At 40.5% G+C, this 26,591-nt stretch overlaps 1 protein-coding gene across 1 annotated transcript in view; it reads left to right on the top strand.

Annotated features, from left to right (window-relative positions):
• Mal2 (mal, T cell differentiation protein 2) overlaps positions 1 to 26,286 on the top strand; it is a 31,111-nt gene extending 4,825 nt beyond the window's left edge. Inside the window, exons 2-4 of the mRNA XM_021183583.3 lie at positions 11,969 to 12,139; positions 21,943 to 22,098; positions 24,102 to 26,286. Coding sequence (XP_021039242.1) covers positions 11,969 to 12,139; positions 21,943 to 22,098; positions 24,102 to 24,173 — 399 coding nt within the window. The 3' untranslated portion in view covers positions 24,174 to 26,286. The remainder of the gene's footprint in view (positions 1 to 11,968; positions 12,140 to 21,942; positions 22,099 to 24,101) is intronic.
• The last annotated feature ends 305 nt before the right edge of the window (positions 26,287 to 26,591 follow it).

The following is a 26,591-nucleotide window of genomic DNA, read 5'->3' as shown; positions in this document are numbered from 1 at the left end:
CCCCCCGTTGAGGGATGGGGCCACCCACCCATTTAAAAATTTTTAACCCAGAAATGTTCCTGTCCAAAGGAAAGACAGGGACAAAAAAATGGAACAGAGACTGGAGAAAAGGCCATCCAGAGACCATCTCACCTAGGGATCCATCCCATCTGCAAAGCCAAGCTTTTTAGCTCAGACTGAAAACAGTAACTCCAAAAATTATCATTTCCTGGGCTAGGACAGTGGCTCAAGGAGTAAAGGACTTGAAGCAAAAGTATGTGGGCCTGTGTTCAAACACTAGAACTCGTGAATTGCTGCCCTCTGAGGTAGTTTCTGTTTGCAGTCATTGCTCCTGTGTGAGATTGCAGGTAGATACAATGGAATCCCAGAAACTTCTTGGACCAGAGAGCCTCACTTAGACAGTGAACAGCAAAGCAGACCCTGTCACAACTAATAGGAACATGTGAGGTCTGACACCCAAGGCTGTTTACACTAACACAGTGTCATGCCATGCCCACACTTGTTCTCATGAACAAAAGTTACAATTGTCAGATCCTCTCAGTGTTTCTAGAGTGAAGATTTAATGACTTCCTAGTGCGCACAAAACTATTTGGATGCCTCCTCACCTGAAAGCTCTTCTGATCTAGTTAAGAGGTTATACAAAAAAAAAAAAAAAAGTCACTTCTGTTTGGAAGAAATGCGGTCACGAAAGGTGAAATATAATTGAAAACCATTTTCTGACTAGGCCTAGCTGTAATATCAGAGGGTCTTTATTCACATGATGCACGAGAAGGTTAGGCTTCTCGCCTCAATGACATTATTTTATAAAAATGTGTAAGAAAAAATCAAGCATAGCACTGTTAATTGTGGAGAACAGTGACATTGACTTATTCAGTGGCTCTCACAGCGTCACTGTTTAAAAACACCTCCAAATCATTTGTGTACATTTCTCTTTATGAGAGGAATTCTAGAACACAGTTTCTACATTCTTCTAACTGTAGTGGTTTTAGTGCCATAATTATTTTCCCTTTATTTAACATAATAATATACTAAAGGACACACTCTTCATCGGGCCGTCTCTTTATGCCCTGAGAATCTGATAGCCAGTATAGTCCTTGCCCTTAAAAGCAGTTGTGTATTCCGGGCATATTGCTGCATGCCTTTAATTTCCACATCCAGGAAACAGGGGCAAGTGGATCTCTGTGAGATGGAAGCTAATTTGGCTACTTACGTGAAGCCAACGGCTACTTAGAGAGACCTTGTTTCGGGTAGACAGATGATAGGTAGATAGATAGATAGATAGATAGATAGATAGATAGATACATACATACATACATACATACATACATACATAGATGGATACATAGATAGGTGGTGTAGCAGGATATAAAAGTTAAATGCATTTACAGTTTTGTGAAATGCTGAGATAGACCTGGAAATACTTACAAGAAAGAGAGTGTTTAGCTACTGGAGAGCTAGGACTGGGAGCTGGAATGGGGGCAGTAACATTTGAGGTTAGCCTGAAGTGGTGAGACAAAATTCCAGGTAGGAAGAAAGGCACATACAAGCCTCAGAGATTAAGAAAAGAGAAAAATAGTCAGACCATACCATGAAATTTCTAGCAAGTGTTAGTATTTTGGTGTGACTGATGAGAAGATAGGAAAAGAGAAGGAAGAGGCTGCTAGTAAGGCTGAAGCTGTGGTTTGCTGGCAGATGTTAGGTCGGGCTTTGAATCTGTTCTCCACAGAGGATTGCTGAGGACAGGGTCAAACCTGGTCAGCTTTGCACCTTAGAAATCTTTAATGACATTTCTTTGTAAAACACAGAGATTAAAGTTAAAAAGGCAGGAGATCAATGATCGATTAATACAGTTCAGATAAGAACTGATAAGATCCTGAAATAATACCAAGAAAAAGAAGGATGGAAAAATTTCAGGAGAAAAGCTGGAGGCTTCGTAGTGGGCTGTTCATATATTTATTAATGGTTCCTATATTAGTGGATCAACTAATATGTGAACTTGGATGTTCTCTCAGGTGCTACTAGACATGACTGAAATACAAGATGTATCTGAGGAGGAGCACAAGGGGAGGGTGGTGAGAAGGAAGGGGCAGAGGCAAGTGCAGTCTTGTAGGGTACTCTGGAAGGTATTTCCAGTTATTGCCAACTAATCAATGTCTTTGAATACAGTCTTACTAACATGTAAATGTGCTGGTATTTAGAGCTTTCTTTCCTTGTCTAGAAAATAGATTTTGATTGCAAAGCGACACTGTTTGAAGTAGATTAGAAGGCCTAGAAACCAATGTGCTTGCATCTCTACAAGCGTTTTTATCCTATGCATAATACCTTTTCCCCTTGTACCTATGAGTTAACAGTCTTCCATCGCAAAAAAAGACCCTTTAACGTTTTGTAAGAGAAAGTAAGCCAATGCCCGTGCCAGATGTCTTTGTTCACCGTTCATGTTCCCTGAATCACAGCCCTGTAGGAAATAGGAACTAAAATTTTGAAGACTTTGAACCAACTTGCTGAAAGGATTGACCTTGAGCTGCAAACGGAAAGGTCAAAGGGGAGAGATTTGCTTTATATGACTGTATAAAAATGTGCCTGGTAGTAAGAGCTGTAGACTGGACATAGCTGCTGGGATGGGACTGAATTAACAAGGCCAGTGATGAGGAACTGGTACCAGGCTACTGGACTCGGTGTGACACACGTGCAGAAGTCAGCAAATGCTATGCTATGGTATTGGCTATAACACAGTGTTTAAGAATATTCAAAAAGAACTGTTGAGTGGTGAAAAGCAGTGTGGGAGCAGATATGCTGTTTAAGGTTGTAAATTCTAATATTTCTCCCAGTTAGACAGTTTGACCTGAATTCCTCATTGGCCTGTTCATAGAAGAGGGTGCAGTCTTTTCATAGCAACCCTGCCTGACACTCTTAACTTTTGCATAGAGACTTTCAAAAGGAAGGCTGTCAGTAGAATAAAAGGAGGTAATAGTCTGTCCAGTTCTTGGCAGGACATTGGCATGCAGGCATGTTTAATGCCCATGATAGTGTGTTACCTACATACTAAAAGGAGATTTCAGAAAGCACAGGAAATGATAAATACAAATGTAAAGAGGCCAGAGCACACTTCTCTACTGCACCATTTGGTTTCTATTTTAGAGTTTGCAGTAGCTAGTCAGAAAACTGACATGGAAGTTCGAGTCATATGAGGTGAAGGGATGACTTTGTAGCACTGACAAATGTAATTTAAATACAAACCAGAAAGTAAAACTTATTTTGTAATTAACAGACTTGAGTTCATAGACCAAGTCTGCATATGTCTTTTTCTGCCTTTGCTTCTTTTTTTTTTTTTTTTTTTTTCCAGACAGGGTTTCTCTGTGTAGTCCTGGCTGTCCTGGAACTCATTCTGTAGACCAGGTTGGCCTTTGAACTCAGAAATCCGCCTGCCTCTGCCTCCCAAGTGCTGGGATTAAAGGCGTGCGCCACCACTGCCCGGCTTGCCCTTGCTTCTTATAATCTGTTGTGTCCCTAATTCAGAAATAACAAATCATTCTGACTTGAACCTCCAGATTAGTGTAATCTATAACCTGTGCCAAGGTTAATCCAGGAGCAATCTGAATGGATGTCAGCATGGTTAGGGAGCAGGCAGGCAGGTGCCTAGGGGCTAAAGTAATCAAAACTTAACAGTATCAGTTGAGGAATTAAGAAGGTATTTTGGGCAAATGGGGACCAAAGAAGATTGAAAATTGGTGTTGGTCGGGTATGTTTGCAAGACATGACTGTTTTTCCATCACGTCCATGTTCTTCCTCAGCATCCAAAGATCTTGTCACGGGTGGTGCTTGTTGCCAATAATTACTAGAAAATTAACTAAGAAGGACATGCTTCTGCTTGTCCTACCTGTCTTAGACATCCATCTCGTACCAGGAAATGGGCTGGCCTTCAGACAGCCAGGTGTACCTTGGATCTGAAGGTGCATGTCTTGCTCACTGATTGGTTTCTGTCCCTTTGGGGCAGAATACTATTGAACACCTTATGTAGAAAGAACCACCTGGTTTCCCAGTTTTCAGAAACATTTAAGGAAATGTCACCAATTCTGACTTTACAGCCCAGTGAGTAAAAGGCATGTGAGCCTATGATTTCAATCTAGATGTGGTAAATGGTCAAAAGGATGCATGCATCAGTAACCACAGAAACACAGAGGGTGGCTTCTGGCCAGAGAAGTTTTTCTGGGAGATATGGTACCACAGGTCAGCTATGCAGTGATTTGTGGCATGCTGGGCAGACACATGGACAAGGGTGGCTCATTCTTTGTGTGTAAAGGATGGAATAATGTACTGGAATACAGAGAAAAGGGATTGAAAAAGGAACTTTACTGAATGAAAGAGGTTTGATGTGGGTGGGTGCCCAAATTCTCTAGTATGAGGACTCTTGGGCACAGCTACATTGTAAATGAATTTGTATTTTATGGCACAGCTTGTAAAGGTATCTATCAGTAAAATATTGTATCTCTTGACATAAGTATGTTTCCAGTTTAAAAACAAAACAAAACTTCAAGATATAAATTGAACGTAGCATGTAGTTACTATAGATTCTCTGTTTATGTGGGTAATAAATTCTAATTCAACTTATTTTTGTAACTATAATTTTGAATAGGTACCCAGTACATGGGCACTCATTAAAACAGAAGCACTTAATAAGTAGGTGAAGGGTTTAAAGCATTTGCATGAAACTTCCCCATGTTACCATTGGGCCAGTTTTATGTGACTGGAGGCAGTCATTTGGATAGTTGGTAGAAATCTAAGTCTAGAATAAACACTAATGTTTAAAGGGGCATAAAAGTATACTGATAAAAGCATAAGCCCTGTAAGCTCTGGCACCCAGTGCCAGGTTGAAATCCCACATTTGTTAACTGTGCAGCTTTGGCAAGGTGACTGAGTGTTCTGCCCCTCAACTAACTTCCCTATAAAGGGGGCTCATAATATCTCTTAGGCTCTGTAAGGGTTACGTTGATAAAAAAAAACAAAACCCTTAGCACAGATCTGACCATAAAAACCCAGTATATGTTGGCTAATAATTCTGTGATTGTATTATTGTTGATTTCATGCTCAAATTAATTCTGTAAGCCAATCCTGAGAGACAGAGTTACTCCCCACCCCCAAGCCTGCTGGTTGTTCAGTCTCCCTGCTGCAGAAGAGAGATGGCATGGCCATTCATGCAGATAACCATACAGCACAAAATTCTAAATAACGAAGTGTTTTTCTCTAGGGTATTAGGCACGGGAAATTGTCTCTTAAGATTGGTGTTCTCTCAAACATTACAAATTTGCATGTTTACTTAATAGTAGTAAGGTATATAAAAAAATGGAGGTGTCAAGAAGGTTGGAAAATGTCAGAACCTGTCAGGAAGGAAATGAGTATCTTTGGAAAAGAGAAGAGATATTTGCCAAAAGGATTCCTTTGGGAGCATAGGAGAGCCATCCAAATAGAAGGCAGGTTGAGAAGTCTGTAATCCACACAGCCCAAATCACAAGCATTTCGCCCCTGCCAGGACCATGTTTTCTTGTGGGGCTGTGTATTTCACGAGCCTGTAGTTTCTCAGGAAACTGTGCTCAGGTCCAGCTGTGAGGGTTCAGTGTATTGTGATCTGTAGGTGACTATCTGCCCCTCTTGTTTGTATGGTGGGGGGAAGGCTTCTGGTCTACAGAGCTGAAAGCTAATTAGCATATGCATTTTAAACCAAAAAAATAAAATCTGTTGTTTTAGAAATGAGTAGTCTATTGCTTTTATTTCCCATTAGCTGTGATGATAAACTACCTGGTTCATGCAACCTAAAGGAGAGAGAATTTACTTTGGCTCACAGTTTAGGAGGATACAGTTCATCAGAGTGGGGAATGCATCGTGGACTTCTATGCACCTATGGCTCCTCAGATCCCTTCTAACCAGCAAGTTAGAAGTAGAAGGAGAACTCAAGCCAGAAAGGGGACTAGACAATGACCCCCAAAGCATGACCTGTAGTGACCCACTTCTTCCAGGTAGGCCCCACCTCCAAAAAATTCCACAGCCCCCCAACACAGCCTCAGGTGAACACTGCACTCTCAAAACCTAACGGGGAACACATTAATAACTTCACCTCAGAACATAATTGAACACACATTTGCCAGATATTCATAAAGTTGGGCCAAGAAGATGTGAACAGCCAACAACAGGGAAGCTGGAGGGTGTTTCTAGAAGGTTCTTTCCTTTGTGGTACCTGGATGCAGAGGAGCCTTTTTGTTGGAAGCTTGGTTGAATCCCTGAGCCCTGATTTAGTTCCTTACAGAAATTTGAAGTGAAAGCACATTTTCTACATAATTAACATGCTTTTTAGAACACCTGGGAGCAGCAGCAGGCAGAGGTAGACATGAGGTCAGAATGTGGTCTCAGATCCAAGATGCAAATGAACGTGGGGGAGTGATGGCATATGCAATCCTCTCTTTGCAGTTTACACACTTGCTGTTGCCAGGATACTTTATCAGCTCTTTCCCTCTATTAACCATTTCAGTGTTCTCCTGTTCATCCCTAATAGTGGGACTACTTCCCCTGAACAGGGACACTGGCTATTATCACTTACTTGGGAAATGTTCCAAGTTTACTAAAGCCCAAAACTGGAATCCAGTATTCCAAGCACAGCCAGTCTCATGGGAATCTCACGTATTAATGTTGAAGCCAAATTGAAAGGCTTAGAAGGGAAAGGAAATCAGAAGAAGGGAAGAAATACATGGGTCAAAACCATAGTGACTTCTACAGAATCAACATTGTTGTTGCTGCTGCTTCTTCTTCTTCTTCTTCTTCTTCTTCTTCTTCTTCTTCTTCTTCTTCCTCTTCCTCCTCCTCCTCTTCTTCTTCTTCCTCCTCCTCTTCCTCTTCTTCTTTTCATTATTTTATTTATTCATATTACATCCCCAATCACAGCCCCCTCCCTCCTCTTCTCCCAATCCCATCCTTACAAATCCCTTCCCCCCTCCCCCTTTCTCCAAGAGAAGGAGGAGTTCCCCCCCCCCCAGGGTACCACTCCACCCTAGGACATCTAGTCCCAGCATGACTAAGCACCTCCTCACCCATTGAGGCTGAAACAGGCAGTCTAGGTAGGGGAAAGGGATCCAGTGCAGGCAACATTCAGAGACAATCCCCACGCCCATTGTTAGGGGACTGACATGAAGACCAAGCTGCACACCTGCTACAAAGGGGTAAGGGGCCTACGTCCAGCCCCTGCATGCTCTTTGGTTGGTGGTTCAGTCTCTTTGAGCTCTACAGGCTCAGGTTAGTTGACTCAGTGGGTCTTTTGTCCTTGACCCCTCAGGCTTGCTTAGTTCTTTCCCTAACTCTTTTACAAGACTCACCAAGATCTGCTGACAGGAGCCTGATATAGCTCTCTCCAGAGAGGCTCTGCCAGTGCCTGACAAATGCAAAGATGGGTTCTCGAAGCCATCCATTGGACTGAGCACAGGGTCCCCAATGAAGGAGCTAGAGAAAGGACCCAAGGAGCTGAAGGAGTTTGCAGCCCCATAGGGGGAGCAACAATATGAACTAACTAGTACCCCCAGAGCTCCCAGGGACTAAACCACCAAACAAAGACTACACATGGTTGGATTCATGGCTCCAGCTGCATATGTAGCAGAGGATGGCCTTATCGGACATCAATGGGAGGAAAGGCCCTTGGTCCAGTGAAGGCTCTATGCCCCAGTGTGAGGGAATGCCAGGGCCAGGAAGCAGGTATGAGTGGCTTGGTGAGCAGAGGGAGGGGGATAGGGGAGTTTTCAGAGAGGAAACCAGGAAAGGGGATAACATTTGAAATATAAATAAAGAAAATATCCAAAAACAAAAGGAAAAAAAGATACCGCAAGCTCTGCCCAATGTTTGGCTATGAGTCTCTTCATCTGTTTCAGTCTGCTGCTGGATATTTGTTTGTGTGTGTCTGTCTGTGTGTGTGTGTGTGTTGTGTGTGTGTGTGTGTGTGTGTGTGTGTGTGTGTGTGTGTGTGTGTGTATTTTGAACCCAGGGTTTTGCAGATGACAGTTAATGAAACTCTTGAAGTGGGGAAAAATGGCTATCTAATGTAAGCATAATTGTGCCATCCACTCATTCCTTTAAATGAGAACTTAAATGCACTGAGCCACTGTCATTCAAAGCTAGCCCATGAGCAGAACAAACACATAGATGTTGCTATGTGGGTGGGATTAATTGAGAAAGAAGAAACTAGCACTCATTCTCTCTTCTCCCTTCCGTTGCCATGCCACCCACCCTCCACAAATGGGGCCAATCAGATCACTTCTTCTATAAGTACCCAGTTTCCTTTTCAAAGCTCAAGGTGTAGGAAAGGGTATAATTTAGAGTTCGAAAGAGCAGTTAACCCATATTCTTTCTTGTTAGTATCTCTGCCCAAGTCTGACATCAATCCTGCCGTGCTGCCCACCTTTCAGGATGCCTCCAGTTACATTGCTGGCCCCCTCTCCCATCACACAGAACTCACTGTGCTCCTTTTTATAACACTTGCCACAATCTGTTCCCCAATCAGATTTAATGGCATGTATTTCTCCCTCAGTTAGAATATTCAGAGCTGGAATCTCATCTGTTTGCGAGGTTGTTGTTGTTGGGTTTTTTGGGGTTGTTTTGTTTTGTTTTGTTTGTGTTTTCTTGAATGTTCTTGCTATGTGTCTAGCAGAATAGGTTTGGGGCCCATCTATTTGAGTTCAGGTTTATTCAATACTACTTTTATTCTGAAAGATTATTTAGAGATGTGAACTTACCACAATGCCTCAGTTGTGTGAGTGTGCTTGTCTGCTCAATTTGGCTCTTAAATAAATGATGACCAGTTGTTCTTAGTTCCTCATTATCTTTGCACAGAGCTTCGAAGTAAATGTTGCCTGAATTAATTGAAATTTAATAATGATTCACAACTTATAAATTGTATTTTCAGTAATATAAAATTTTTGTAAATAGAGAATAAGGAAAGACTACCAGCAAAAAGACTGAAAAGCAAGTTAGAGACATTCTTACTGCCTTCAAATATTCAGTAAGTGATGTAAGAGAGGAGATATTCTACTCTGGAACAAGCTTATTCTAACTTTCATGATAACTAATAAACTGGCAGTTAAAATTAACATACATTAATATTCATCACTTAAATTTATTGTATAAAATATTAGGGGTTGTTAATTTTTTATTTGAAAGTAATAGGAATTGAGATATATTAGCACAGCTATAAGTTTATTAAATGGATACTGAACTATCATTACACAAGTGGTAATATATATTGTGTGTAGAATGTTTCTTCAGAGTATATCATCAAGATATATGACTGAGTTTTTTGTCTGGCTTTTTTTTTAAGCAGTGTTTCTCTGTGTAGCCCTGGCTGTCCTGGAACTCACTTTTATAGATCAGGCTGGCCTTAAACTTGGAGATCCACCTGCCTTTGCCTCTGCTGGAGTTAAAGGAATGTACCACCACACCTAGCTTGAGCCATTTGTTGTAAAACTTGAAGTTTTATCCTTTGCGATTTGTACAATTTGTATATTACTTAAGTACAAAGAAATCTACAAGCAGATGCCTGCTGGTCTTTCAGGGTTGGATCTCAGATTGCTCTTAGATAAGCACTTGTCTAGCACTGTAGTCTGTATGTTCACTGAACAAATATTGAGAACATCTTGTATGGGGTTGTGGGAGAGCAGGAAGAAGGGTTCCTAGCTGCCCAAGGCATCTTTGAAGCAAGGGTGTGAGCAGACTTTTTGTGTTGCCAAATGTATACTAGTCTTTGACTGGTAGTTAGGAAAGAGTTACCATGGGAATAATAAATGACTTGGATGCAGAGATATAAAAAATAGTGTACTGCCAAGAAAGTCTGGTAGTGAAGACAGAGAAAAGGCCAAGTATTCACATCCTTTTGGGGATGATGAGACGAGAGAGGGTAGCTGAGAATAGGTAGAGCTTAACAGAGTTTTGTTTTGTTTTGTTTTGTTTTGTTTTGTTTTGTTTTGTTTTAAAGATAATGGTTCAAGGTTAGGTATGAGTTAGGGACTCAAGCACACTCCAGTGACTTACTGGTCCAGCAGTGCCAGCCACGCAGACACAAAAGAGATTTGTTTCTGAGCTGTGGATTTTTTTTCTCTTTCTGTGATAGGGTTTGGTGGCATAAGATAAAAAGGGGGACTGGACAGATGGCTCAGCAGTTAAGAGCACTGGCTGCTCAATCAGAGGACCAAGGTTTAATTCCCAGCATACACATGGCAGCTCACAACTGTCTGTAACTCAAGCTCCAGGGGATCCACCACCATCAAACTGAAACATGCTGGCAAAACACAGATGCACATAAATAAAAATAAATAAATTTTTTAAAGGAAAAGGACATAAGAGACTGGTAAGATCACAGAAAGCCTACTCTGTCTTACAAAGGCCACCCCACTTTTCTTGCTTTGATGGGAGAAGACTGGGTATCATTGCCCCAGTTTCTCCTCCTGTGTTTTCTGACGTCATCCTAGTTCCCGTTGCCAGAATCTGGGGATTTCCCTTCCATGCTTTGCCTGCCGTGCCCTATATCTGATCAAGCACCATCATCCTCTACTTAGAAATGTCTATCTAACCCATCACCTCCTCTCTGTTCTCCATTCATTCATGATAAGTAATGCTACACTGTCATCCCATGTGGCCCTCAGTCCTGCATCCTTCCCTCTCCTGCATCCTTCCCTACTCAGTCCGTTTTCACATTCTAGCCAGCAAACCTTCCAGGTGCAGGCCTTGAATATGCCACTTCTTGTTCAAGACAATCATGGCCTCCATTGCCCTACCATGAACTGAATTGCTCTATGTGTCCTCAATACCCTCTAGCTTATTACCAGTTGGCTATGATCTGTGTTCTTTGCTGTGCTAAGGTACCTGTCCTTCTATCCGTCACCACCAGATTTCTCTGCTGCCTAGACTCCCTCTACACCCAGCCCCATCCTGGGGCTTATGACTTCTAGGATACATTCCCTGACTGCTCAGATCTGCATCCGGAGCATTTACTTAGAGGAAGTGTAGTGCCCAGTTTTCTGCCAGCTCTGGCATTGGTTCAGCAGTATTTTCAGCACTTGCTTTGCTGTCCATTTCCTAGAATAGACTCAGTTGTGTAATAGAGGCCAGTGCAGCTTGATTTTATTCCCAGCATTTAGCACAGTGCCTGGATGTTATTAGTAGCTATCACTTATTACATGAATCTAAGACACAAATTTGATTCCCAGCACATGGCAGACAATGAGTGCTGATGGCTTGCCTTGCTAACTCTCTTGACAACAGTTGCAGCTATGATCGTATAGGGTAGGAACTGATGTCAAAAGTACAAGTAGGTATGATGGACACAGAACCATGAGCACCGCACATGGGAAATTAGAGAGTTACAGCTCTCCTTCTCTCAGAAACTCTAACAATCAGTGAGAAAGGAAGGAGTGGGAAGGAAGACCAAGCAGTACGATGTCGACTGGAATAAAAACCCAATGTGTGTGTGTGTGTGTGTGTGTGTGTGTGTGTGTGTGTCTGGGGAACTCTGCAGGTGTTGTGGATGTCTGGGGAACACTGGAGGTGTGTGTGGCTGTCTGAAGAGCACTGCCGGTGTGTGCAAATGGCTGGGAAACATTGCAGTGTGTGTAGATAACTAGAGAATACCTGGATGAGGAAGAGACTCCAACATGAAAATCTAGGTCCAGAGCTGACTTGACCTCTGTGTTAGAGCTAGTTTTGCACTTACGGGAAGAACACATGTTGTGTAATGATATGGAAACAATGAAAACTGGGGTAGCAGAGAGGCATACAGGGGCTTCAGGTCAGAATGGGAGAGCAATGTGGATGCAAATGGGGTTAACTCAGCAGAGAAGTGGACTCTAATACAAAGCTGCTACCCTGTTCTTTTTTTTTTTTTTTTTTTTTTTTTTTTTTGAGTGTTCGAATGCAAATCGACGACTGTGTTCTTTTTTTCTTTCAGGTACTTGGAGGACTTGTGTGGATTTTGGTTGCTTCCTCCAATGTTCCTCTACCTCTGCTCCAAGGATGGGTCATGTTTGTGTCGGTGACAGCTTTCTTCTTTTCGCTTCTCTTCCTGGGCTTGTTCCTCTCTGGTATGGTGACTCAGATTGATGCCAACTGGAACTTCCTGGTAAGAAATTTTTATAGTAAGCCTAATGCAAGAAAATGTAAGAAATGTACAAATATCCCACCCTGTTCATTAGTGCCCACGACGCTACTCTTTCTGTTGCTGCATAGAGGAGAAGACAGATCAGCATGAGGAGGCCACTATGGTGCCCATGTGTGGGTATGGTGGACAGCAGGACCTTGGTTTGTCAAATTTCCACATTGATAGAACTGAAAAATTACACTGCTATTTTTATGATTTATTTGAAAACTATTTCATATCATACAACAGATGAATTGAATTATAACTGAATATTAGAACAGATGCCTTTGAGATCTCAGTTACATATGCTTGAAATTTTCCATTCATTTCTTCTTTGGATATTTAAATGGGTTTAGTCATACCTTAATAAGCAGGGCACTGATTGCATAACATACCCTCATACCTGGGATACTATAGATTTTATACATCTATAGATTCTCAGGTCATACATATGTTTGTATATATTTAAATATATAATTAAGCATGCAGGTTTAATTTACATAGTATCTACATGCATTGTATTACAAGTTTTATATCATCTGTAGGTTACTTAGAATGCACATCGTAAATGCTATGCACACAGCTTTAAAAAAGATTCATTCATTTTATTTTATGTGTGAATATTTTACTTGTGTGTATCTCTGTGCATTCCTGGTGTTTATGGAGGCCAGAAGATGATTGAGAACTATATGTGGTTGCTAGGAATGGAACCAATGTCCTCTGCCAGAGTATAAGTGCTATTAACCAGTGAGCCATCTCTCCAGCCCCTGCATGTAGTTTCTATACTGTGTTGTTTGGATAATGAAGACAGGAGAAGAATGTCTGTACATATTTCCTATAGACACATATTTTTCTGAATATTTTTCAATGCATAATTGATTAAATTCACACCCAGGAAATGCACAGACACAGAAGTGGCCAGATTGTCCAAGCTTTGCAGAAAACACATAGCTCCGTGTTGTTTTCAAAAGAGAATATTTTATCATTAGTTCTTCTCTAAAATTAATTGCTGAGTCCTGAAAGATAAATTGATAGCACGATGTTCAACTCAATGTTTAAGATAAGCTACCATTCCCTACAAACGACCGACATTGTATTGCCCCATGTGTTGCGTGGAGATTCTCTTTCATAGCAGTGATCCTTCATTCTCTGGGATGCATTTTGAAAGACAAGTGGGGATGATTCCGCTCCAATCCAGTGACAGGGCTTTAGTGATGCTCATAGAGAACTCTTTAGCTTCTGAATCACACTGTTTTGGAACTTAAGTCAGACCATCGTTTGATCTTTATATGTTGTTTTTGAGCATAATAGCATTCCCCCAGCTCAGCAGCTTTAGTGGCAAATGCTAAGGGGAAGTATTTCACTTGCAAAATGTAAGGAGAACTATAATTCCAAATGTCTTTAGCAGAGGCATCCAGCAAATAGGGCTGTCCTCTAAGGCAGCACACAGGCTAAGGGTGGCATGGGTTAGGATAAAGCTAAGAAAGCAGTCTAGTGTAGTGGTCACAGCTTTCAACAGGCTTTCACATGAAGCTTGATTTGCCTTGGACAAAATAGTTAACTGCTCTGTATTCCAATTCTGTCTCTGTAAGATGGAAGTAATAGCAACTGCCTTGCCAGATGCCCTTAAAGAATAATAGAAATAATGCATTCATGGTGCTTAGCTTTGTGTCTGGGCTCTAATCTCCAAATGACAATAATTCTAATTCCTTAAAGACAAGAAACTTGTAGTTCAGAACTTTGAAGAGTCTAGTTCTATGCAGTTGCTAAGGTAGTGTTTTCCTACATTTTCTCAAATTTCAATATTTGTTATTTGATCATGTGATAAAGTCCACAGTCCCAAATTAGGGTACAGAGAAATAGTTCATCTCCTCTTTGCAAGTGCCTGACTTTCTCATGAGAAGGTCTGCAAGTGGATCAGCTGATCTCCAAAGTTACTAAGGGAAAGCAGGTCCTTCAGGCATCTGACTTAAAGATTGCTCCATGTCTCTGTTCCGCTCTGCTCCTGCTGGTACTTCAGGAGCCTTAATAATCATTACCCATCTTGCTGGCTCTTCTCAAATGCTGTATCACACACCACCAGACCATTCCCATGGGAGTCCTGGATCTCCTGATTGCCTAGCAACTGAGTGTTCAATCTGGAAATGTTTCTGGGATCCTGTATTCTCTCTAATGGGTTGATACGTGTACCACTTAAATGCTTAAATACTTTATGATGTCATTCCTGGTCTTGTTAGACAGATATCCGTTCTGTATTCCTCCCCCTGCTTGTACTGAATCTTCTTTTCAGTACTAAAGCATTTTTAGTAGTTTATTGGTCTTCCCAACGTGGCATTGCCCTCCCGTTTGTAGCATTACCTGTAATGATCAAGCAATAAACTATAAATGTTCTCCTTGTTTAAATTTCACCACTATATCAAAGTGACTGTTGGAAAGCTGGGCCTGATGGTACAAATCCACAACCCAGCACCCTGTAGAATGAGGCCGGAAGGTCTTAAGTCCGAGGCCACGTTGGGCTAACACAGTGAGACAAAACAAAACAAACAAACAAAAGTTTTTAAAAAAGGAAACCTCTAATGCTTTTCCCATAGTTCATCTGGGAAGATTAGCCTATGTTCTCATACATTTGCAGTTAAGGAAAGGAACTAGGTATGGGCTGAGAAGGTGCTTAAAGCTAAGAATGTCTCAAATGTGTAGACTTTTAAAATTTGGGGATATTTGCACAAACTTTAGTACTCCGTTTCAATGTTTGGGCCATCTCAGAGGTGGTATTTTCCAGCTAACATTATCCATCATGCAATAACTGTACACAACATGTGACACTATTGTTGCTATAGCAGGGGCTCAGCACATGGTGGGCATGCTAGCTCCTGCCTCCATAGAGTTTACTAAGTGCTGTTTAGGTTTAAAGATTTCAAGGATGCTCGAAACCAACCATCAGACGAGCACAGGGATCCTGATGGAGGAGATAGGGGAAGGACTGAAGGAGCTGAAGGGGCCTTATCTGGCATCACTGGGATGGGAGGCCCTTGGTCCTGTGAAGACTTGATACCCCAGTGTAGAGGAATGCTAGGGCAGTGAGATGGGAGTGGGTAGGTGGGTGGGGAGCACCCTCATAGAAACAGGGTAAGGAGGAGGGATGGGATACAGGGTTTGCAGAGGAGAAACCGGGAAAGGGGATAACATTTGGAATGTAAATAAATTTTTAAAAGTCAAAAAAAAAAGGAATTGAGTGTAATCAAACTATATAAATATATTATATATACATATGAAATTGTCAATAAACAAAATAATTCAATAAAAATATCTTCAAATCCTTAAAAAAAAGATTTTCTTTCAATGTTCTATGCAGCTTTACTCACATGGATGCCTGTTCTGATCACATCTCCAGGCCTTATGTGGGTTGTAATGCTTGCTGTGCGCTCCCAGGCCACGAGAGTTTTTGAGTCACACTCATCATGGCATCCTCATCAGATTGATACAATTTCTAATTGATGCATTCTGAAATTATTAGGCATTAACTGATAAAAAATTAATTATTTCCCCTGCAAATAATTTAATGCTACTTTGTACTCCAATTGAGAGAAATAGGAGTGCATTTTAGAAATAATTTACTCTCTACAAGTATTTATTGTAAACACTAACAGTGATTTTTTTTCATTTTCCATATTTATAGTGTGTGAATGTGGTGTGCATATATGTGCGTATACATGCATGGACACATATATTTGGGTATGCAAACATGCATGTGCCTATGTCTGTGAACCCAAGGTTAAAGTCAAGAATCAGCCTCAATAATTCTTCCTCATCCATCTGTGAGGCGGAGTCTCATTCAAACCAGAGTTCAATGATTGAGCTTGTCTTGGTGCCCAGTTTGCTCTGGGGTTCCCTGACCTCTGCTTTCTGGAGACTGGAAGATGAGGGAGCTCCCACACATACTTGGCATTTAAGTAGGAACTAGGGAAGCCAGATTTTGACTCTCTTGCTTACCTGGCAAGCCCTCTAACCACCAAGTCATTTCCTGGGCAAATTTTCTATTTTTCATTAATTGGTATTAGATTCACATTCATAATGTAAGATATGTTTAGTATTTTTTTTCACATGCTTTCTATTCTGGGTATAGCTGGTGCATTTAAAAAAAAAGAAACAAACAAACAAAAAAACAAAAAACAAAGAAACTGTTTCTCCATTTGAAGAAAGGCAAGATTTTCCTGTTTCTGACTAATATTGGAGATTGGCCCTCAGGAGGCCTTCTGCATGCTAAGCGGGCTCTCCATCTCTGAGCTCCATCTCCAGACCTTTTTCACTGTTTATATTGAGGCAGGGTCTTACTTTCCCAGGATGCCATTGAACTCAACTTCACCTCAACCTCCAAGTGGTGAGGATCACAGATCTGCCCTGATAAGAAGCCAGTTTTGACTTTGAAGTAACTGGAGATCGGGGGCTTTCTCCCTGCCCCTGTATAGAAGGATAACACCACTTTGGTTTAACTTTGAAGAAGATATTTCATATTCATACCCCTCCCTTTTTTAGGGGAAATATGCTAAGGAAGAATGCTTTTTTAAAGAGATGTTTAAATCTTACACAATTTAACAAATCCCACTTTATTTTACAGAAGTCTCATGGGCATACATTTAATCAGATTCCAGCTAAGACTATCACCTAATAATTTAAATGTCCTGAGCAACATTCTATGCGACTTAGACCTGGACACTTTTTTTCCTTTGAGATGGTCTTGCTACACATATGTAAACCCAAACTGTAGCCCAAACTGGTCATCCACCTTGTTCAAACTCCTATGCTGGGGTTATGATGTATGCTACCAACAGTAAAACTAGGTTTTAGTGGCTGTCTTCTCTTTTCTCGGCTGCTGTGGAACCAGGGTTCCCCATAGGTGTACAGATATTTTTCTGTCCTTTCCTTTTCTTTCTTTCTTTCCTTTCTGCCCCTCCCTTCTCCTTACCCCTCCCCCACCTCTCTCAAACTATTTAATGTTCATCCCTGAGCAAAAAAGCAGAACACTTCTCTCAAGATTAGAATTTTGGGAATGATCATGTGGGTTGGAAAAAAAATTCCAAGCAGTTTTTAAGGTTGAGTTTGTCTGATAAAAGTGTGGAGAGGCAAGGAAGGCTCTGGGGTATACGAGAGCTAGCAGGACTGGTTTGGAGAATGGGCATGCAAACAAGACTCAGAATGGGACTGGGCCTATGCTAATGAAGAACTGTCAAAGATGGTGGTTTAAAATGTAGCCACCAAGCCAGGTATCAGCATCACCGGGACTCCTGTCAGAAATGCCCAGCCTCAGCCAACCCTATCTAGACTGCTGAGTCCAAGACTAGGGGATGGTAGTCATTTCTCTGTGCTTAAGTAAATTCTCTAGGTGGTTCTGCTTTGTTCCAGGATCTGAGAACCTCTAGTGTAGTCCAAGTGTTCCAAACCATGAGTGAACCTTACAGAAGACATTTTGCGTGGCTCCCGTGGACAAGCAGAGTGGTCAGATGTTAGTGTGTAGCTCTTTAGTGGTCAGGTGCACAGGCCTGGGAGAGGCTTTCAAGACGTTTCTGAAATAGACAGGGCAGCAAAAGAATCATTGTGTGGTTAATAACGTATCTAAACCTACTTACTGGTCAAGAAGTGAAAACATTTTTTAAAAAAAGCTTAAGTAATCTCAAAGCCACTAAGGAACAGGCTCTAAGAAAGATTTAGCAAAGGAGATTTTGCAGAGGGTCCATCCGGCAAATCATGGAAACAGATACAGAGACCCACAGCTAAACATAAGGCAGGAGTTAGTTTATTCTGCATAGAAGGGGAGGAAAGATTGTAGGAGCCAGTGGGGATGAGAACACAGAATCTACAAACCCAGACTCATAGGGACTCACTGAGACTGAACCAACCATCAGGGAGTCTGCACGGGTCTAACCTAGGCCCTCTGTAGATATATTATTATTGTACAGTGGTTTTGTGCGACTCCTAACAGAGGGAGTGGGAGGGGGCTGTTTCTGATGCTTTATGGACTTTAAACTCCTACTGAGTTGTCTCATCCAGTCTTGATATAAGGGGAGGTGCCTAATCTTTATTGCCCCTCAATATGCCACGTCTGATTGGTATCCTTGGGAGACCTGCTCGTTTCTGAAGGGAACTAGAGGAGGAATGGATGGGGAGGAGGGGTGAGAGGGGGAGGATGGAAGGGAGGCTGCAGTCAGGATATAATATATGAGAGAATAAATTAATTTTTAAAAATCCAAAAAGGAAATAGAAGATTATGTTATTAGTGGTTGGTTTGGGTTTTGGCTTTGATTTTCATGTGTGTGTGTGTGTGTGTGTGTGAAAGAGAGAGAGAGAGAGAGAGAGAGAGAGAGAGAGAGAGAGAGAGGGAGAGAACAAGAACATTCATGCATGCACATAAGCTCTTGTGCACATGCACTTGGTATCTTTTATGGGGAGAAAAAGAAAGACCTGTATTAGACAATGCCAACGGATGTAAAATAAATTGGAAAACCCTCATTCGTGATGCAGTGTTTGCCAAGTCCATGAGAAGCTCCACAACACCACTGAGATCCTGCATTGGGCACAGTGACTAGGTTCAGCCCAAATGTACTGTGACTCCCTGAAAGCCACTCGAGAAGACTGTGTCTTTGGCTCAGACACTTAAGCACGTCCCACATCTACTGAAACCCAAGAAAGAAAGTCCCATAAGAACCAAAATCCAGTCACAAAAGCTGATGGGATGGAGTCATGCCAAAAATAGGCAGTAAATCTCCTAACTGTTGCAAGTCACATCACTAAACTGTACCTTTGCCTTTCTGTGCGAGAGGTGTCAGAGGTGTGTGTTTAGCTATGTATGTGTGTTCATGTGGATGAGTGTGTCTGTGGGGCCTTGGGTATTGTTCCTTCTTAGGGGCCTTCTATCTTGCTTTTTGAGACAGAATCCTATTGAACTAAAAATTAGATCTAATCCACCTTTGATCATTCAGTTCCCAAGGAACAGACACAAAACCTTTATATTTATAATAAGCCTCAATACCACTAGAGCTGAGCAGACATCAACACTCTAAGGTATTTTGTCTACTTCTCTGTCAACCCCAAAATATAGATTGCCATGCTCTGCCTGGGACGCTCTTACACCAACTGGCCAGCCTTCATGACCATGTAGCCATGATTCACCTACCCCTTGGCATCTTCTCCTCCCTTCACCTCTCTCTTCTCTCCTTGTGGTCTCAGCTTCAGACCCTCAGCCCTGGGAGCTGAATTCCCGCCCACCTCTCTTCTGCCTAGCTAAAATCTGTAGGCATCTTTATTCAACCATTGGTTTTACGTTAAAGAGCAAGGTTACATAGCATCATTTGGTGTACACCTCGTCCCTGTGGGCAACGAGACCCTGGGGGCCCGGTTTTAGCATTGCAATATGTAGCAAAAGACTAAACCTCCACAGAATCCCTCTCTGGGATCTGGAGTCATTTGACTAGCTGTCCGTCAATCCCCAAGGATCCATTGTCTATTCCCATCTCCTCAGTTCTGAGATTACAGGTGCACTCCACCATTTCAGGCTTTTTAACATGAGTGCCAGGTTAGGATTCAAGTCCTGTGTTTGCATGTCAAGTACTTTACTCTCTGACCTGTTGTCCCACCCCCTAGCTTGGCTTTTTAAGATAAATCTAAACTTGAGAATGAGTGATTAATAGTCAATCTCAATTCACCTTCTTAATTTTTACAGCTATTAATTAATAACCCAGTAAGATACATTTAATTCATTAACCCACTGACATTCCATTGGATATTGACCTTTGTCCATGAACATTTATTGAGTAGACACATGACTGCATGTATCTGAGCATTGGCTGTGGGTTAGATGTATGGTCAGTATGTATGTGATGTGGATGACTTCGCAATGACAGGTGTTTCATAGAAAGCATTTTTCCATTATACCTTATGTATCTCGCCCTGGTTAAATTTGATTTAGCATTCTAGGCATAATAGGAATAATTCTATGGACAATGCTGTTTAGTAGACATTTAGTACAACATTCCCTTTTGTAATTTTGTTAGTAGTATTGTTTGAGAAGGGAAAGGTAGGCTTTGAAGAGAGCTCTCAAACATGCAAATGAGCACTGTTACTATGAAATTTTCTCCAAAACTTAGCAATTGAACTCCCATATGATCCATGACTCTCTCTATACGTATATAGAGGTCATGAAGTCAGTCCATCTGTCTGCGCCCACATTTTTTCTTTGCAGGATTGTTTATAGTAGCCATCATATGTAATCAGCTTAAGTCTCCCCTAGTCATTGATAGGTAAATAAAACATACTGTATATACACAAAGCTATTTGGCTGTTTAGAACTGAAGACAATCCTGGTATTCACAATAATGTAGATGAGCATGGAGGATCTGTAAAATGAATAAGCCAGGCACCAAATACTGTTCATCATAACTTCAATTGGTGAAAGGTGAAAAAATTGAACTCATTGGAGAAAAAAATGAGGTGTTATGAATAAAGTGGGGAGATAGGGTTGGGAAGGCATTTGCCAAAGCATTGCAGTAACTCGGGAAGCAATAGTACCCTCATAGGCTCTACAGCACAGATTCTAGTTGATAGCAATGTATTCTGGAAAACTGCTGAGTGGAGAGTTCTCACCATGTAAAGGGTGAGTATATGAGATGATAATAAGTAGTTCAATGTAGTTGCTTCATAATGCATGCATATGCTAAAATACATACAATGAGTATATAATTTCTATTAGTCAGTAAAAATTACTAATTAATTTAGATTTTTTAATGAAAGAATGAAGAACTTTGGAATCAGATAAGCATGATACTGGTCCTACCCCCAAAGCTAATCTTTGTATGAAGAGAAAGAGGAAATTTTGTTTGCAAAAGAGATAGTAAATGACTACTGTAAGGATAAGAATTTATACAGCTGAAGACACTGGAATATGGCAGCTATAAATATAAAATATGTAAATGGTATATTTCAAGTAAAACTGGATTACGATAAGTTCTGCTTCACATTAATTCTACCAGTGCACAAAATAACAAATAACTTTTGCAGTAGTATTGATTCCTTTTATTTAATGAAATACAAGGTTGTATGCCATTGAATTCTATCACTAAGTCTGTATCTTGGAGAATATAGAATAATACATAATTATAATTGCAATAACAAATACTAAAATATGTATTAAGTATATGAAATTGATATAATTTTATTTGGACTTTAAAATGGCATTTATCTTAGTTTTAAATTTAATTTAATTTAAAGACCTTTTATCTTATTGTAATTAATATGGATATCTTTGTATATTAATCTAAACTGATATTATATTCTATTTGAAAATTCAATATATAAGAAAAGTTACTATTGTACCAAATTAAATAGATTCACTGATTTTTTTATTAGTTCTTTGAGAGTTTGAAACTTTCCATACAATATGTTTTGATCATAATCACCCAAGGCATCCAGCTCTGTATCACCTCTTTTAAAAATATTCTTCGAGATCAAATTGTGTTCCCAAATGTTTTTGGACATGTGGCCTTCCACGGGAACGTGGTCAACTTATTCCTCCCTCTCCCCGCAGCTGACAATCACTATCCCTCTACAGTTAAGGATGGGCTTATGTAGAGTCTAATGCTTCTAATTTTGCCAAAGTATTCAAAATAAACAATGGATATACTTAAGATAATTTGATTAAATGGGCTGAGTTTTCCTGTTTAAGATTGCATTTACAATAAAAAACAGTAAAGCATCTTCGTGTTGTTACCTATAAATGCCTCTCCTCTGCTCCTTAGGATTTTGTCTACCATTTCATAGTCTTCGTCTTCTACTTCGGAGCGTTTTTACTGGAAGCAGCGGCCACCTCCCTGCATGACCTTCAGTGCAACACAACCATGACTGTGAAGCCACTACTCAACGACAACCAGTATAATATCAACGTGGCTGCCACAGTAAGTGCACCATGGGAAAAGCATCCGGGAGACTCCTCGGGCATCAGTAGCCTTTTAATAGTAGCCTTTAGAACCAAATGTATAATAGCTATTTATGTATCTATTTTGTTGTCCTGTGAGCAAAGTCCTCTCATCACCCCCATTGTGGGTGACTCTACTGCAGACCAACACTGTTGACATTATCTGGGAAGGCAACAAGTCTATTAGTGCTTGATTTTGTAAAAAGAATCCACTATAGTGTTCTCTCTTTGTAAATTTCAGACCTGGTGAGGGGACCAAATAGAAGGGTGTTTTCTCAATATGGGGCTGACATGAACAAGTTTCAGTTCTTATTGTTGGGGTCAGTGCTGGTGAGCGGAAAGGCAAATTCACCAGTCACTGTAACAGATGGGATACAGGAGAAAGCCTTCTCTGGGGACTTTAAAACATGAATCCTCTTTCATTCATACACTGTAGTGAACCTGTCATTTTGTATTAAATAGTGCAAAGAAATAATAATTTTTTGTTTTCATGGATACATTTTTTTTGGGGGGGGGGGTGGAGGTGGTTTGAGAGATAGGCTTTCTCTGTTTAACAGCCTGGCTCTCCTGAAACTCACTTGGTAAACCAGGTTGGTCTCATGGATAATTTTTAAAACTACCACAAATTGAAACTACTTTCTGAAATGAAGCATCTTAATTGATGTTTAATGGTTCCTATACTATAGTGCATTACTGAACCTAGTATCTTTTCCTCTTTAGTTTTGGAAGTTTCTAGACTGTTCTTTTCCAGGTATACTTCTTCTGAAAACCTGTGTCTTTGTCCCCCTGCCCGAGTGAAGCCACCTCGATGCATAGACCAATGCTTCAAGTCTTTCATGGCATTCCATTTTTCCCACTCACTCCAGTCCAATCAGAACTCTAGGTCTTGAGTTTTCAGCAGCTGAAATTGCTCATCCATTCATGTGTCCCACTGGGCTAAATGTTTTCCTTTTCTTTTTCACTCAGTAGAGTTGAGGATGGGGCAATTCCTTCTCACTATTGACAAATTCCCAAAGCAATTATTCTCACTCAGAGGGCATTGTCGATATTAAAAATATATTACCAAAACAAGCAAAATGGGAAGGGTTAATTAAACTGTGACAAAAATTTCTGTGAATGGATCTGTCCTCCCTTCTCAGGCTGCAGTTTCCTGGTTAGGAATCTCTACCCTTGCCAGGTACCAGGCGATGGTGACACATGCCTTTAATCCCAGTACTTGGGAGGCAAAGGCATTGGATCTCGGAGTTTGAAGCCAGCCTGGTCTATTGAATGAGTTCCAGGACAACCAGAACCACACAGAAAAACCCTGTCTTGAAAAACAAACAAACAAAGGAATCTCTGCCCTATATAGTCATATTTTATCATTTTGAATTGGCCTCGAATCTTCTCTCCTTTGGCTCACAGTCCCTGAATTTCAGGACAATGGGTACTATTTGTTTATCTGCACCAAGCACAGTGATGTATGCACAGTGGGTGTTAATGACGCCAACCATGACACCAAGGAAACAGCTCCAAGAGGGCTTGGCCTGGGACAACTGTCTCCCACCTGAGGAGGGACAGAACTCAGAACACATTCCTATGGGTTTTGTCTACTGAGTTCTAAAGATGACAGAAATGATTTGATGTGTCCTTGGGGTCTTCTTAGCTATGAAACTACTGGATGATGAGATAACTCAGAGTGAATTTTTTAATACACTGCCTAGGGTTTCATAAATACTTAACAAGTAAGCCTGACATGTGAGCGGATGGTGAAAGTAAGGCTGCCTGCAGATATGAAAGCTAAGAGCTCTAGTGTACAGAGGGAGGGCCAGCGCTGGGAGGTAACGAAACAAAGTCATTGAACCACAGATCACTCTAAACTCTTGTCCTGTTGAAGTATCTACAGGTCAGTTGTCGAGGATTTGTTCAGTGGCCTCTCAGGATGCAACTTCTAAAAGTCCATGTTGTGAATCTGATGACAGTGTTTCTTTGTCCTTTTCTTAGGTTTTTGCCTTTATGACAACAGCTTGTTATGGTTGCAGTTTGGGTCTGGCTTTGCGAAGATGGCGACCGTAACACTCCTTGGAAACTGACAGTTGTGTGCTGGTTTCATTTGTCTACTTTATAGCTCTGATCACTTGGGTACCATTTGTCCCAATATAACATTCCAAACATTGTTAGCTTAGTACAGAGAGGACCTCAGTGCCAGCTGTGGTTTGTTACATGGGTGGGATTTTCATTTTATTCTGATGTTAGAGAAATATCCTGTCCTTTTTCATCTCTCTTTTCTTTTTAAATGCATTTCCATTGTATATTCTTAAAATACACAGACACTGTTCACAAAACAATAGTATTCCTTTTTTTTTTTTTTTTTTTTGGTTGAGTCACCCGAACCTTAATAATAGTAAATAACTAAAACAATACATCTCATGCAGGCTTCTCATCTAATTCTATCTTTAGTATAAAACAGGAAATGATACACATTTTTTTTTACAAAAAGGCCAGGTAGCACATATGTAGGCTTTAATAGGCCATATAGTATCTGTGGCAATTGTTCCATCCTATGATGACATAAAAGCAGCTACAGATGATGTGTAAATAAATATCTGTATCTTAATAAAGCTTATTACAAAAAGGGAGCAAGACTGTATGTGGTCTACAGACCATAATTTTATCAACTACTGCCATCAAAACCTTAGGTGTTCTGTGTTCTATTGAACTAATCATGAAAGTTTATCAACCTCATTAGACAAACCACATAACATATTTTGTTTCATTATGCATCACTCACGTTGCCTTTGTTTAATAGTCAAATATTACCCTTGAAAGGTCATATAATTTCTCAAGCTAACCCCAGCAGAGCCTTGGATGAAGAGCAAAATAAGGTAGGAAATAAACTCCAAACTAATGATTTCCTAATAGCTCAGCAAGGCACTCACACGAGAGTACTTAAGACATGATCCCCAGAGGCAATTAATCACTACTGGATCTAGTATCTTGCTACTGATGTCTTACTTTGGTTTATTTATGCCATAGACTGTGGTTGTTTGGCCTATGCATGAATATATAAATATTTATGTATGTAAAGCTTTTCCAAATAGCTCTCTGAAGAGTTGAATTTTTAACTTCTTATTGTTTTTGCATTGCTTTCTGAGCTGAATTTGAGTAACAGATTAACTATAACATAAAGCTATAGATTCTTACATGCTTTGATAATAGCCTGGATATCTATGTTGTTTTTACATTGGTGTCAGACAGGCAAAGGACGTTTAACACAAGAGCTAAAACAAAAACTGGATCTGACTGAATAGAACAGAAAACAATCCTAGTCCACCTGTATGTGTCCCAGGTTTGGCAACAGATCATGAGTGACCACAGTTCCCACCGCATTCTTATACAGGCCAATTCCCTATTGTTTTAGTAGGGCTGCCTTTGGAAATGGAGGCTTGGGAATTGCTCTCGAGCTGACCCATCACCTAAGAGTGCCATGTATGGTTGGAGTATTGGACTCCCTGGAACATAGTGAAAAACATGAATGAATAACACCAATGCACAGTGTTCAAGTGCTGTTTATCTAATACTCCCCCAGAAGAAGAACCAAGAGGGAGCTCAGTTTGGAATACAGCTGAAGAAGAGATGTATTTCTATATGTAGGTTGAAGAAATCAGTCTTATGGCTTTCCACTCATGTCTTAGCTCTTCTAAAATGCCTGACTTCCCTCCTGTTTTTCCAGCTCCAGACCACACACTGAAAAACCTGTATTATGAATTATATACTATGAAGTCACAAATGTGCCATAAAGATACACTGTACGTGGAATCCCTAAAATGTAGTCCACTAGAATTTAGTTGAGATTTTGTTTTCCCCCAGGTGTACCAAGCCATGCTCAGTGTGGTATTAACTCAAATGAATTCATTCAGATGTATTGGTGGTACTTTTGTAAATGTATGGCTTCTAGGTTAGCAAAAAGAAAACTCAAAGCTGACTAACTGTGAATACTTAGGTCTGTAGATTCATTGCATTCTAGATTTTGTGAGCTGAGCGACGAAGCACTTGAACAAAGACAAAGGTGTTTTAAGAATCTCTCTACGTATCTTAGCTGTAAAAATGAAAAAGTGTTGGCTGGTCTTAAAATCTGATAAATTTATTTTATAAGTGTTATGACTCTAATAAAGTATTCATTTGATAACCTTTTGGGTCACTCTTTTTTATTTATTTTTTTTAATGCCATTCATTTTAACATTCAGTTAACTATTTAGTAAGAACCAGATTGAAGTTCCAGACCGATGAATGGGCTCTGTTTCTGATAGCTCTGAGTAAAATGAATCTCTCAGAAAATATCAGTAAGTCATTTTCTGGGGTGAGCATGAGAAGGTAAAATGAGAGGGAAATTGAGGTGAAATGTGTACTCTGCTGTATTTTAAAAGCATCTGGCCTGTCTGTATACTGTGTATGTCAGGTGGTGTTTAAAGCATTTTAAAAATTATTGTCTCA

Source organism: Mus caroli, unplaced genomic scaffold (assembly GCF_978045245.1).
Source record: "Mus caroli unplaced genomic scaffold, Mus_caroli_1 scaffold_16, whole genome shotgun sequence".
Classification (NCBI taxonomy): domain Eukaryota; kingdom Metazoa; phylum Chordata; class Mammalia; order Rodentia; family Muridae; genus Mus; species Mus caroli.
Note: the sequence above shows the minus strand (reverse complement) of the source record. Positions and strands in the feature narration are given on the sequence as shown.